Source organism: Sceloporus occidentalis, unplaced genomic scaffold (genome assembly GCF_023333645.1).
Source record: "Sceloporus occidentalis isolate IW3139 unplaced genomic scaffold, rSceOcc1.0.p SCAF_2, whole genome shotgun sequence".
NCBI lineage: Eukaryota > Metazoa > Chordata > Lepidosauria > Squamata > Phrynosomatidae > Sceloporus > Sceloporus occidentalis.
The window spans coordinates 220050325-220065706 of NW_028316982.1; the positions used below are offsets into that span (position 1 = coordinate 220050325).

General features: G+C 38.4%; 1 protein-coding gene across 3 annotated transcripts in view; it reads right to left on the reverse strand.

Moving 5' to 3' along the window:
* The window catches only part of VGLL3 (vestigial like family member 3), a 35420-nt gene that overhangs the window by 11135 nt on the left and 8903 nt on the right, over nucleotides 1-15382 (reverse strand). For 2 of the 3 annotated variants that reach the window (XM_089512208.1, XM_089512210.1), the window contains exons 2-3: nucleotides 8174-8429; nucleotides 2401-2904 (exon numbers count right to left, since the gene is read on the reverse strand). In XM_089512208.1, the coding sequence (XP_089368334.1) occupies nucleotides 2401-2904; nucleotides 8174-8429 (760 nt within the window). The remainder of the gene's footprint in view (nucleotides 1-2400; nucleotides 2905-8173; nucleotides 8430-15382) is intronic. The other variant, XM_089512211.1, reaches the window with a different exon arrangement.

Sequence of the window (15382 nt, forward strand, 5' to 3'; positions counted from 1 at the left end):
CTCCTTCCTTGGAGGTCTTTAAACAGAGGCTGGATGGCCAATTGTCGGGGATGCTTTGATTGAGATTTCCTGAATGGCAGAGGGTTGGATAGGATGGCCCTTGCAGTATCTTCCAACTCTATGATTCTACTGTTATCCCTCCACATCTGCAGCTTTGACTTTTGCAGCTTTGATTATTTGCAGTTTTGATTGCTATGTTTTCTCTAGGAATCTCTAGGTCCTCCTGAGCCAATCTGCTGGACACTGACCATAGAGTCTCATTGAAGGACCTAGAGATTACTAGAGAGAACACTTCTCTAGGAATCTATAGGTCCCCCAGCAAGATTCTATGGGCACCTTCAGGCAGATGTTGACCAGACAGTTGCACTGGAGAACCTAGAGATTCCTAGAGAGGTATTTTCTCAAGTTAAAAAAAGAAACTGTTGTTGTTGTAATCTGCTCTCGCATCGACTGTGCCTCATGGCAATCCTGGTAGCAGCCTCTTGGTCTCTCTGGTTAAAAAAATAGTGGTATTTTATTTGTGTTATTTCCCCACTGTCACAAGGGTCCCTGTCCCCTAACTTTAATAAATGTGGAGGGCCCACTGTATGTCTTTTAATATTTTAGCATTTTATAGTGTTGTGTTTTATGGCTAGTTTTTGATTGTACATGTTCTGACATACCACCCTTTGGGGAAAATGGCATTATAAATAAACATCATTATCATCATCATCTCTGGCTAATAGCCAACCATAGTGTTTGGTCTTTGTAAACAGTCTTAAATTATGCCTTTTACAATTGTTTGAACTAAATTGCTTATTAGAATTTTTTTTTAAAAAAATGAAGAAGAAGAAGAAGAAAATAATTTGGGTTTTGTTTTTTGCTTTTTTAAAAAAGAATATTTTTATCTGCTGGTGACCTGAGAGGAAATAAAGAAATACTTTGAATAAACTGAAATCTCTGTAGTTCTGCTCTGAATTTATAGATCAAGGTTAACAATATTTGTGTCAGGTTTTATCTATTGTTAAATATCCTTTGCTTAAGCCAAGATTGTGTTCCTATCATTGCTTATCAATCTACATCTGTTTCTCTTTGAGATGATTCCACTTCTTTATACACAGCTGATTTGAAAGAAGCAGCAGCAGTACCTTTCTTCAAAGCCAAAAAATAGATGATTTAGGATTGAGACTAGACCAATATGTACTTCACCATACTTAAAATGACAGAATACAATGCAGGGCTTTTCCAAGAGTCAGGCACCATCTTTGCCCAATTCATTTTTAGATCAGTGAAAGCTTTAACACTTAGATATGGTTGCATTATACCCAACTTGAAACATTACTTTTTTAGAAGAATGAAACTGAGGTCATGCTGAAATCATAGGTAAATCAGTAGAGATGGGATAATTCTCTGGGTCCCAACTCATAATCCTGTCACTGTTCAGTTATGGATAGATCATATATCACATAACATTTGGATAGCCACTACACTAGTGTTTGTGAAATGACCCATAAAATACTGAAACAGGCCCTAGAATATTCTGAATATTCAGTTAACTTTGCTCCCAGAAAGGAATGAGGTTCCCATTTCAGCAACTATCTCTGAATATTAGAATCATATTGTAAAGGTGCAGCAGACCAGAATCTTCAATAGTTGTTTGAGGGAAATTGGTTTATATATTTGGAAAACATTTATTTATAAGCATACTCCTATAGATTTATAGGCTTACTTGCTCTGAGGAGAATTTTATACACAGCATTTGGATTGGATTTTGAAAAGCATTTTATGATCCCTTGGGTCTACAGTGAGTGAATTCAGAACATCCTATTCTTGAAAAGGATTGATGAACAAACCAGATTCATTGCAGCTGCTTGCAAGAACAAGCAAGAATCCGAAATTCCTCTGATTTCAGAGAAAGTTACTTCCAAGTATGGATTTAAAAATCCAGTTCCAATTGATTTCATATGAGAATAGAATGTTTGCTATTAGATTTTTTTTAACCATAAAAAGGACAATGCTTTAAATCCTGGGATTGCTCACCTGTATTTGTGGATACAATACAAAACAACAGGTTGTATGCACTGCATTTTTATTTCTGTTAGAGTGAAAAGCTAATCTTTTACCTCTCTTTGCAGATTTTGGCATTCATGGCACTTCAGTCTTACCTAGCTATGTCAGAGATGCATCATTGCAAACCAGGTGACAGAATTAGAGCATTTATTGACAATTTTCTTAGCTATGACGTGATTCTTAAAATAATGTAACCTACAATATGCATATATAGATTGATTCAATAAAGGAAGCCACAGATCTGAGTTTGAAAAAACTTTAGCAGGTTGTTGATGGTCAGGGTCTTGGAGGTCTTTTGTGAATCAAAGCTACTTGATGGCAAATAACAACAACCACAAGATCAGTGCTTACCTGTGTCAAACCCAAAACTTGGCACAATGTCAACTGTTCCATGAAAGGCTCCTGCCCATGCTGAGGTAGCACTGGTGACCGCAGAATGGTCTGTCTTTGTTGCATCACACTGTGGTGAAGGAATCTTGCCTGCACAAACTGAAGGCATCAGCAAAGGTCTGTACCGTGGGTCAAGGTGCGAAGTTGGGTGGTGATGGTGATGCATATGTGTATGCGGATGGTGGTGGTGCATGTACACATCATGCATGTGTCCATATGAAGGGCTCACCTGAGATGCTAATGGATAATGCCAGGATTCTGACATGGTAGGCGGAGGAGGTGGAGCAGTCTGATGTAATGTATGTCCTGGCCAGCTGCTATGATCTACTGTTGAGAAGGTGCCTGGTGCAGTAACTTGAAAATCATGATGAACTCCACTTAAGCATGGTGGAGGAGGAGTCTGATAAGAACTGGTCCAAAATGAAGCTGGAAAGCCACTCCTTTGGCTTGCTATTGCTGAGCTCTCTTTTAAAAGAAAAAAGAAAAACCAAAGTGAGAATCATTTCTGAAAATTCATGTTAAGTAATTTATTTTTACTTATTTTATTTACTTTATTTATATGCCACCTTTCTCCCAGGCTGCGACCCAAGGCGGCTTCCATTCCAAGTAACAAACAGCATTGCTACCACACGGGATTTACACAAAACTATTTTTAAAATGTAAATGAAAAGGCAAGAAACAACATTTCCATGGAAAATAAACCCACATGTGTATTTGTGATTGACTTTTTGCTAGACAGATTTAAGAGAGTGATTCCAGCGATGGATATGCAGTTTTACAGTTTAGACAAAACCTTGTGTGCCTCACAAATGAATAGAGAGTTGTTTCTCATGATTGTTCAGAGAGGACTTTCCTTCCAATCCCCTTTAAACCATCCACTCATTTTATCCCTTGTGTGTTTCTCTCTGTGTTTTACCTTGAGATTATTGACCTTCTCCCTGCTTCTTTGTTTTAGCCTTCTCCATCACCTGCCTCTTCACCTCCAAATTGTGCCTGATATATATACACACAAATGAAGTACAGCAAGGGTTTGGAGCTAGCTCATTGAAATACAACCTTGATGATACGTCAGAGGGAAGTACCATAGCAGTGGCAAAGGAAAGGAATAAGAGTGTCATACAGTTCAGATAAAATCAGACCACTCTGGCAGCACATTAGTTTTCCCTACAATATAGTATATAATCAAAATACTCTATGGTGTATGTTTAGGAACTGTTCAGTTCTAAATAAACATATTAGCTCAGATTGCTTTAAAATATTACTTCATTTTAAAGGCATCCCGAATCACAAAAATAGAAAATAGTAGACACAGAAACAAAGGGGAAAATACACATTTTTTTTTTTAAAAAAAGCATGGGATTTAGAAATTAAGGCCTTCTCTGCACTGACCATATGTCAGTCAGGAGCATTATGTTCCGTAACCTGCCTTGGACTGGCGACAATGGCGGCCACATACATTAGGCTGTACCCAGTGCTGTGATACAGTGTTATTCACACAGGCCAATTGGGCACAGGCCAGACTGGAAGCCCTCACCATACAATCAGGGGATCCATCTACCCTCTCTTCTCATTGGTCACACAGGCAATCTCACCTTCAGGAGAAACAATGGCAAGAGAAGCAATGGTGGTCTGTCCATGGAGCTCCTGCAGGTATGTAAGCAACTGCGGTGGCTCTGGGGACAGGCCATTCCCTTTCCATGTGCTACTCAGTGTGGGAAAGGTGAATGGTGTGGCACATAGCATGTGAATAGCAAGCTGGCCTGATCCAGGCCACATTCAACAGAACACAAAACCCCATGCTAACCCTGGGGTTTTGGGCAAAGGTGGGTTAATGAAGAAGAACCATGGTATTTCACTGGAGGTTGCAGTGCATCATGCAATAAGGCAGCAGTAGCGTCAGAGTGGGAATGGGAGTATTGCTTGTGCACACAGGGCCTTAAAGAGAGCATTTGAGTCTTTTAAAAAAAGGTATGAGTTAAAATATATTCACCTTTTATTAAACAATATTAATTATTGCTTATAAGACAAGACATTTGTTGAAACAAAGAATTTTGAAATATTTTTTTAAAAAAGATTTCTCTTCTTACATGCATTCAATAGGCAAAAACGCAAGACTTTATGGACACTTGAAATGTATGGTGCAAATAGCAATCTTACTAAGTGAGTTAAACTGTACCAGTTTGACTGTACTTGCTAGTTTGCTCTTTATCACAAAAGAGGCAATTTAGCAAAATTAGTGTTTTAGCCATTCTCATTTTCTACAGATACTTCCAAGTTGCAATTATAAATGTCCCTTTCTTCTGTTATCCTCAACAAAAAATCCCAGAAGAATTAAATGAATTTCCAAATTGCCTTAAAAATACATTTATCAATTTTAGTTTAACAAAACCAACAGTTTCTTCAGATGATCAATTTTCAAACAAGAAGCAGAGATCAGTAAATTAAGATACTATATCCTTCTGTGAGATGTTATCAGGGTAGTACTAAATTTCCTCTTCTAAAATTTAGGATTTAGATGTCCATTTGGACATGACAACATTCACTGCAACTTATTTCACCTTGACAATGAAATATTTGCTTAATTTACTCATTACAGTTAGAGGGTTTTTTTTTTAAAAGAACTATTCAGCAGAGCACTGGGACTCACTTAGAAGAGAAGAAAAAAATATAGCATATGTGCATTCCAGAAATTAGGAAATTAACATTTTGGGCCTACAATTCTGAGAATACTCAGCTTGCCATTTTTCTAAGATCATTTTTGTATAATTTCAGTTTTTTCATTCAGCTAGTTAACTCTCAGTATCTTGTTATCTGACAAAATCTCAGCAGATTCATTGTAGAAAGCTGCACAGGGAGTTGTTAAGTGTGTTCACGCAAAAAGTAATCAGAATTCAGTTAAATGGTTTAATAAGAGAAATCATCTCTAGTGAAATGCACTTTCTGGTGAGTAGTACCCAGCAACAGCAACCAAAACATGGTTTTGGAAAGAAAATGCACACTGCAGAAAGGGAAAGAACATAATCAAATCTTTCCCCCAACTACTTTTTGTTCTTTGGTACCTTAGGCTACCTTTGTGCAAAGGTGGTAGTAAAAGATGCTAAGTGCTCAGGAAATAAAACTAAGTTGCTGTATTATGTGTTGAATGTGGAGAAAGTTCAGTCTGTGAACTGAATTTGCAAAGCTGTATAATTAACATTGTTAAATATTTGTGCAATGTCATCATGATAGCACACCCTGCCCATAAACATTTTACTACTTGCACAAACAAATTCTTGGATATATCCCAGCCTTCCTTGACCTGGTATCCCTCAGATGTGCTACATTACATCTTCTATTATCCTCACTGGCTAGTACTGGTAGGACTGGTATGGTAGTCCAGCATATAGTGGCCACTGGGTTGGAGGAAGCTGATACAAATCTCAATATTTTTGCTCTTTATTGAAAAACAATCAAAACACATATCTGGTGAGGTAACTGTTAGCATTTTTATCATTATTTTTAATTAATCACAAGTCATCTTCATTTTGATTCTGTCACCTAACCATTTCATTACTGAAATAATTGGTGCCATTTCAAGATGATTCATTAAGACAGCAGTAACACTTATTCAGAGGTCCTTTCACACAACAGAAGTATAGTATTATGATTTCATTTTAACTGCCACAGCAATATCATATAGAATCCTGGATATGCAGTTTATAATTCTCGCCTGGAGAGAATTCTATAATGCCACAACGAACAACAAATTCCATGATTCTATTGGACATTTCAAGGGCAGTTAAAGTAGAATCATAGGCTATAATTGTGTCAAGTAAAAGGGCCCTAAACCAGGGGTTAGCAAAGTTCAGATTTTCTGAGCCTATTTTAATTTAATGTAATTTTTTATTTACGTATTTCTATTAGAACCTCAAGACCTACTAACTAGATCAGATGAACAGCAGTGATTTAGGAGTCAGATGCACACTTAGAATTAATAGTGTTGCTCAGAGCATATGCTGAAGCAAGGAATTTGTTTTCCATAGTAAAACTCAACTCACTGGGTTTTTTTTGCAACATTTCTCTTCAGTGTGTGTCTGTCAGAATGTATAGGTGCACACAGATACATTTTCATATAAGAATCCTACAAGGACTGAGTAGCAAAATGAAAATGAAAAATTATGACAATGTAAACCAAACACTTAAAAAGAAATAACAAATGGTACCAATTAGAACACATCTACTGTTGTAAAAAGGAGAAAATCCAAAACATTTTTATTAAACATATAAGCTGTGGTCAAAACACAGAATTTAACCTAGTCACCAGAAGGCGTGTAAGAAAACAAATCTGCATTTGAAGATGCAATAAAAGGAGACCAGGGGTTTATAAGTGTATTTTTATCATCCAATCTTTCATTACAAGTCAAAGGACTATATACAGATGGGTGGCATGCAGCTGCCCCTTTTCACCCACGATCGGTGCCGCAGCAACCGCATACAGTGGCACTGATCTGCTCCCCGAAGGGAGCAAAAAGAAACTGCAAAAAGGGGTGTCATAGGCGCGCCAGAGCATCATGAGGACACCCTTTTGGTGCTGTGCCGTTTGGCCACTGCACTGGAGGTGTGTCATCATGGCATGCACTGTCTAGAAGGGCGTATGCCAAAATAGCGCCCAGGCCATGTGTGTCATTAGGGCTTGGAGCATGCGGATGCTCAACCCTCACCCTGCCCACAGGCCAGCACAAAGTGCTGGTCTGTATAGCCCCCTAGTCTCCAAGGCTGATCTCCAGATTTTATCAAATCACCTCTGTTTTGATAAGTCCCTGCCCCAGCAGAGTCAGCCCAAGTTTGTACTTTGATGGGAGACTACCAATGAATAACAAACATTGTAGACTATATTTCAGAGGAAGGAACTGGCAAAAATCACCTTACAGAATCATAGAAATGGAAGAGACCAAAGGGACCATCCAGTCCAATCCCCTGCCACGCAGGAATACAAAATTAATCTGAGTATTTTCAGAATAACTTCTGACTATTCCTACCCTAAGAAACCTGTATAAAATTCATGAAGTCACCATAAATCAGTAGATGACTTGAAGATACATACATACACACACACACACACACACACACACACACACCCAACCCCAATATTTCCAAGAAGAAACATAGCTCACTGTGCTTTCTTCTTCATTTCAGAGGAAGAGTACATTTTATTTTTTGCTACAGGCACTATTAAACAGATGGGAAGTTAGATAAAAGCTTGGTGATCATCCAAAACTTTTGGGGGAAATAATCCCAGATTGCATCAGCATGGTAGCTTTCTCCACACATACCCATGAGCTTCTGTGAGAGGGGCAATTTTAAAGGACAAAATGAAATAAGAAATGACCATTACACCTTCTTTCCAAATGCCCCCTTTCCAGTTTTGAAGACAGCTGTATTGGACAGCTTCTATTTAGGAAAAATAAACTGCAGGAGTTTCTGATTACTGAGTTTCTCCATAACATCTAACTTCTTGCTGAAATAACTATTTCCAGTATTTTCTACATTCTCCATAGGGCTATTCAGATAGGATGGGTCAAGTACTGTTCTGAAAATCTTTATGTAGCTGTGTCCTCTACGTATTGTGATGAGAACCTAGCTTTTAAAAAGAACTATTAGTTGAATATATCCTCAGGCACAAATAGATATACAACTCAAGTAGCCACAAAAACAACTGCATAAAGTAAACTACATATTTACTTTTAAACCTTACCTCTCCATAGTGGGTTTAATCCTGTTTTGCTTTTTGAAATGGCAGCCTCCTGACTAAAATTGCTAGCTTGGTTTAAAGCTCTTGAGAAGTGTTCATCCACTACTGATCCAATGTCTCCTTGAAAGTAAGTGAAAAGGACGCATCGAGAGTTAAGGTACTCCATCTCAGTTGGCTGGTCTTTCTCTTCCTCCTCTTGTTTATTGGGAAATGTCACTTCCAGAGATTCCTGCATCTTGCTGTACACAACTATCTTATTCTGGTATGGGGGGGGGGGGGGGGGACGGGGACAGAAAGACAAAAATAAAATCATACATTAATTATAGATAACAGAAGCAAGCATTCATTTCCTTTGCATCTCGGGGCAACTGGGATAAATTATTGCCAAATCCCAATGATGTACCTATGTATCCAATACTAGCAGCATCTGGACTTTATTTCCCTCTCCTCTCCTGTCTTCTCCAGCCTCTCTGGACCTGTTCCAGAAGACTCCCCAGATAAAGCAAGTTTTATGGAGTTTGTGGAAGATTCAGCAGAAATACACCATTGGATCTTAGCCTCTAGCTGTATTTTAATTTATTCTCATTTCCAGTTTTACTTCTCATGACAGTATAGTACCAGCCGAAGGCTCCAGCTTGGACAGTATGTGTCACCATTATATACCTTTGGTTCTGTATCAATGCCAGGTGCAGAGAAAAATGAATAAACCCTTCCTAGCTGATCCACAAGCAGTAAGAAATGTTTCTACAGCAATAGTCATGATCTCACTTCAAAAAAAAATCCAGCATCTCAGTCTCATGTTATTACAGTGCAATCTTACACAAACCTAACTGTGATAAGTCACATTAAACCTAATGGAAATTATCCTACTTAAGTTATACTTCTAAATAGGATTTAGAGAACTCTTGGTTAGAGTAGATTTACTAAAGTGAGTCAACACTTACTTAGCCTTGATTCAATGGGTCAAGTCTTGTTAGAAGTGTTGTCAAGATTCAGGCCTTAGCCCCTCACAGCAGTATGTGTTATAAAATATTCTAGCCTCATAATTCCATTTCAGGCATTCTCCACTGTCCCACACCAGTTTTACTTTTCCTGGATTTAAGACAGTTTGTGGAGGAGGGTACTCCCCACATAGATGTGGGTGTCAGAATTAAATTCTTTGTAAGAACAATTTCCCAGTGTAAAACACTGCCAAAGATACAAAACAAATCTGTGTTCTTCCCTCATTCCAGCAAATGTTGCATTTTTTTACATAACACCAATTTATAAAAACATTACATATAAAAGATGATTAAATGTGATGAGTTTGGTGTGAAATAAACAAAACCTTTTAAAATTTGTAAGAAAAAAAGAAAAGAAAATAATTACAAGGCAATGTTGGATGGAAGCTGCTGCATATCTATTCTCCCCCTTCCCCCCTCTCTCAAACCAATCCAAAATGTCAAAATAAATAAGTGTAAGGAACAATTTTATGTGGAATGTATTTTTCAAACGTTCCACTGTACCAAAGTCTGCCAAGAGCCTGGGCTCCCCACCCTCTGGCTGTGGGCATTGTTTTATGCACAACATGGGGAAAGAAGTAAATTTGTTAGGGTGCTCAGCTTAGGACATGATTGCCAAGCACACCATGTAAGAATGACACATGCTCTGGCAGGTTTATGCACTCAGGAATAGTTGACTGGAATATGTCAATCTAAGGAGAATCTTCTCTGCTTGGTTCTGCACCTTGGAATCAATAGAGGACTTCCTCTATTGAAAAAAAAAGGCCCAGTTTATGTTCATCTGGTCTTGAAAACCTCAGATGTCCTGCACCAAGCTATCATATGCAGAACATCTAAGGTTATCAATTCCCCTTTGCCATAAGAAATTCTCTTATTGTACATTGTTATTATATGGAGGAAGTGTGCATTGCTATTTAGGCGATGTTTGCTTTTGCATTACTGTCACAAGTTAAGAGCTTGACTTTAGAATTCTGGGTGCTACAGTCCCAAAAAGTAATTTTTTCGACAGCTGCACAGGCCATGGCTGACTGAGCAAGGATGGATTTCTCTTAAAGAGTTTTTATGATTCTGGCCACAGAGAAAGAGAACCAAGGATTAGTTAGGCAGCCACACTCTTCAATCAGGTTAGTTAAGCAGCACAAGTGGCTCCTCCCTTTGGTTGTCATATGCCATTCTTCCTCTTTGGATCACAGGAATTTCCCTAGTGATAGCAAGTATAGAATGCCAATAATATCCTGGGGGTGGGGGCTGCTTGTGTTACATCTAATTCAAGGAAGCTGTTTTTAGGTTTTTTCTTTTCTCCTTTTATGTGAGCACAAAGGATAAGCACAGACCACATAGTCTGGTATGGAGAGAGCCAGACTCCTAGGCCAAGTTGACCAAGACCACCATTAGCCACCCCAGCCCCATCTTTGCCATGGGTGTTCATTACATGGGAGGGAGTACCCAAATCCCATGGATAAATGGGGATTAAATCTAGGAATATCCCACAAAAGCATAATATTGCTATTATCCTGGACTTAACCCTTTAATTAAAGTGTGTGATTTGGCTGCTTTCTGTCACTTCATATTTTCGGGAAAATCCTGAAAATAAAAAAAGCTATGTGTTTTGGTTGCTTAATTCATGTGTTAAGTCTGGGATAATGACGACGTTGCGTGATGTCATGTGATATTGTCTGAAAACAATCCTTTTGTGGGATATTTCCGTGATTTAAATCCTTTTTATCTGTGGTATTTAGGTGCTTTGCCTCCCGTGTGATAAACTCCACTGAAGGAAAAAGAAAGGAGAATGAAAAAATGGCAGGGGTATCTCTGGCAATCCTTCCACACCAAAAGAGACTGACTTGTGTTTCCAACATTTTCCCCTGCTTCTTCCCTGTTTGGGAAATTAGTGCATGTAAAGGTGTGGCTAGGCTGAATAGATACATTTCTACTTCTACTTCTGTGCTAACATCCCTATACTTCTCTATTAAGCCAAGACTGGGCAAAGAGTCACCTTCCAGATGTTACTGGACTGCATCCCTCACTGCCTAATGATGGTGTTCTTTCCTCCCAAGTCAGGTGAAAGCAGCCACTACTAAACACCCAGTCCTTCGAAAAGTATTTCATAAATGGTGCAAGCACAACAGACAGGCTTTCACAAGGTACCCTTGCACAGCTTGTTTTCTGACAAACCTGCATAAGCTTTTTAGCATCAGGGTAGTACTTTAAGTATTTACCTAGCTTTACTGAAGCTTAAAATAAACAGCTGTTGGAAGTACATGTAAAGGGATCTTAATCCTAATGTGAACCTATCATGGGGTTTTCTTGTAGGTGGGACTATATTTGGATGACCATTTACCCTGACCCTGGACATCATATGGAGATGTAGGCAATGTGATTATGTTAACAAGTGTACTTGTGTAATAGTATTATGATATTATACAGTACAGCTATAGAGTACAACTGCCAATCTCTTCCGGCAGGCCTTTCCAGACTAGGTTAGATCCATTAGATCCATTAGACTTGCCTCCCCTTCTATTGATACCGATATCAAAATTGATTGATACCATCACCCCCGCCCCCTCCTCTAGAAGAAGACTCATTTTTAGCACTAATCTGCCCTAAATTTTAGTGTATTCCTATTGGACAGTTTTAAATTTTTGGATGTTTAATCTCTTTTTATGGGTTGATCACTGTTTTTATGATTGGGGGGAGAGTTGGGGTTTTGGGGTTTTTTAAATTGTAATTTTTAATTGTTCAATGTTATATTTATACTGTTGGAATCCGCTTTGATTCCTTTGTGAAAAAGTGGAATACAAATTATTATTATTATTATTATTATTATTATTATTATTATTATCTTGTAGCATATTTCAGACTAATTGTATAAAGGGAATTGTAACATAACCTTGCATAAATGTAGTCAGCTTCCTCAGATGCATGAAGTGAACAGCATCTGAAGAAGTAGATCGAGTCTATAAAAGCTACAACTTCTTTCACAAAGTTAGTCTCAAAGATGCTACAAGATCCCTTTCCATACTGATATTCCAGACTAAAACGGCTACATCACTGAATTCTACCAACATGGATCACAGTAATCTACCTCTCACCTTGATACTAGATATCCAAAACATAATATAGGCCAGGCAGATATTTTTAAATCATTACAAAGGAATGCATCAAAGAGAAGAAAATTTGCTGTGTCCTAAATAGCAATAGCAAGTACACTCCCAACAAGCCGGGTACTCATTTTAGCGACCTCATAAGGATGCAAGCCTGAGTCAAGCTTGAGCCCTTGTCTGGTATTGAACCCACAACCTTGCAGTTGGTGAGTGAGTGGCTGCAGTACAGGCATTTACCCACTGCACCACCACTTATTTATTTCATTTCATTTCTATGCTGTCTTTCTCCCAGAAAGGAACCCAAGCCAGCTCACAGGATAAAAAACATTTTAAAAACTTTACAATAAAAAATTTAAAATGATAAAAATCTTCTAGATAAAACAATATTAAAATTAACAGAAAAACATATAAAAGGTTGTTTTTAATCTTACATTTCTTTTTTTAAAAAAATCTTACAATATTTTAATGAACAACAAAAACAATGTTATAATATAGAAAACAAACACAAAAGCACATTGACTATATTATTGTAAGCTTCTCAAGGAAGACATCTTTTTGTTTTTGTTTTATGCTACTTGGTAAAGTAGCACCTAAATGGCAGCACAATATAAGTGGAGAAGAGGACTGGGGTATTCACATAAATGCAGAAAGGAAAATGACTGATCCATCACACTTTGGAGATTTTCACAGAAACTGCTTAAAATACTTATTAAATTGCTGCATCTCAGAAATATCACAATGGCCTATATGAGTGTTTTTTAAGCTATCTGATATGGGGTACTATTATTATTATTATTATTATTATTATTATTAACCTTTATTTATTAAGCGCTGTAAATTTACACAGCGCTGTACATACAATCTTTTTAACTGACGGTTCCCTGCCCTCAGGCTTACAATTGAATGGGGCTCGTGCTCGCAGTGCAGGAGAGCATGTGAGCCATGGGCGCGCATGCTATTCTTTCTCCCATCACGTGGCTTCCACATAAGCAGGAAGAAGCGTATGGAGCACCCCGCCTATAGCGCAGGCACACTGTATAGCTGAGAGCATCTGATGTTTGTTGCCGGTCTCCCAACCAAGTACTAAGCAGGGCTGATTCTGCTTAGCTTCCAAGATCAGTCAGGATCTGGTGGTACCTGGAGCCAATTATTATCTACTGTTTTGACTGTTGTTGTGATCTGAGTTTTGTACTAGGACTCAGGTTTGAATCCTTGCTCATCTATAGAAACACACTGGGTGACAATGAACAAGTCACACTCTCTTAGACTACAAAAAAAGGCATTGGCAAAACTCCTCTGAATAAATCTTGGCAAGAAAATCCTATGTTAGGGTGGCCATAAGTCAGGGGGAATTTGAAAGCACATAACAGCAACAACAAATATGAAGACAGAAGTCCTTTTCAGATATCCCTAGCACAAAGTAAAAGCGAACAATGGTGGGTTACAAACGGCCCTCAAGGGGCCATTTTCCCGCCATCGCCATTCGCTGCGTAGGGAAGCCCCAGCGGCCAGACCGCGAGGCTTCCCTGCGCAGCGAAAAAGTAGCGCCAAAATGGTGCTCCTTTTCGAAATGCGGAATTGGCGCCGCGAGGGGCGGAGCATGCCCTCGCGGCGTCACTTCCGCCACAACACGTCTGGACGTACAGCGTCCAAGACGTCAAAATGGCGGCGCCCATGTGGATGGGCGCCGCCATTTACGGCGCGCTCCGCGCGTACTGGAAGGAAGGGCCGTGAGGAAGGTAAGAACCTTCCTAACCCTAATACAGCTCTTCCTAACCCTAGTACGCATGGAGCGCATACTTTATGGCGGTTTGTAACCCGCCAATGTGATCATGGAACAGGTTTTCTCCTGAATGAATACAGTCACTAGACTCTCCAAAAAGAGCCCTACATGGGAGCAAGCTCCAAAAATACTTGTATTAAAACTGTAAAATAGACTTCCTAAACTTTTGGATGAGCCTATCCAAATATTTTTATACATATATGTTGGGTTGAAGCTAGACATTGTGATTCCCCCTCCATCCCATTGATAAACTCAGTTCTTTGCAAAGGTTGAAAAAGCCTATGCACACATTCTGAAATGTATCAGAAGTAATCTGAACACCTTAGTGATTGTATTACAAGCCATTTGTTTTCCAACAACTGTGTGCCAAAACAATTCCCACTATACATAAAAAGTGTATCTTCCTATCTTTACAAGGACAGGAAAGCAAGTGTCTCCTGGGCAATTAAATAATAATACTTCTAGAAACCAGACTCTCATTTTAAAGGTTGTTGTTTCCAACATGACATAGTGTTTTAAGCAACACTGAAGATTTAAAAAAAAGCAAGAGGAAAACAGCTTTCTAGACTTCAGTGTCTTCCATTTTAATCTCAGTTACTTATTCTGTATATTTCATCCTAAGTGTAAACACTTTTACTGTGTTGTTTTAAAATGTTATCTTCATCTCAGCTTTTTAGGATCATTTCCAAATAGTAAGCAAATAAAATTCACAGGTGAAGGGCAGAGCTAGGGGGCAATGTGAAACTACAATGCTAGAAGCCAGATGCTGTTGTCTTTTAGTTTTTGTACAGAGAAGAAATGGATTCAGGAAATTAAAACTCATATCCATAGTTGCTGCTTTGTGCAGGAATGCTCTTCTTTTCATAGCCAGGACTCTGTCTTTCTTACCCATTTCTCAGGTAGAACATTATTTTTGGTTAATTTTAGAAAAACAAAACTCATTCTTTGATCTTTCTCTTTTATCCTGGGATATCAATTCTTATGAATGATCGCTACATACTTCAAACAACAGATTATTTCCATCTTGAAAACAAAAAGGGTCAATTACATGTTACCATATAAGATAAATTCCATTAGAGAGATAGTTAACAGCTATTTGAATCCTTATGACTGCTTCAGTAAAGACCAAGGTGATACCGAAAGCACTTAATTACCAGTCTCTAGGCCACTTCCCCTGAGGACATGAAAATGTTTGAACAGCAAGATAATAATCAATAGATAGTTTTCAATCTATAGAAATCAAACAGACTCCTCCAAATTTCATGTAATAGATGATTTTGTAAGGTAAGCTGACATTTTGTACCTGAAAATAATTTACATTTAC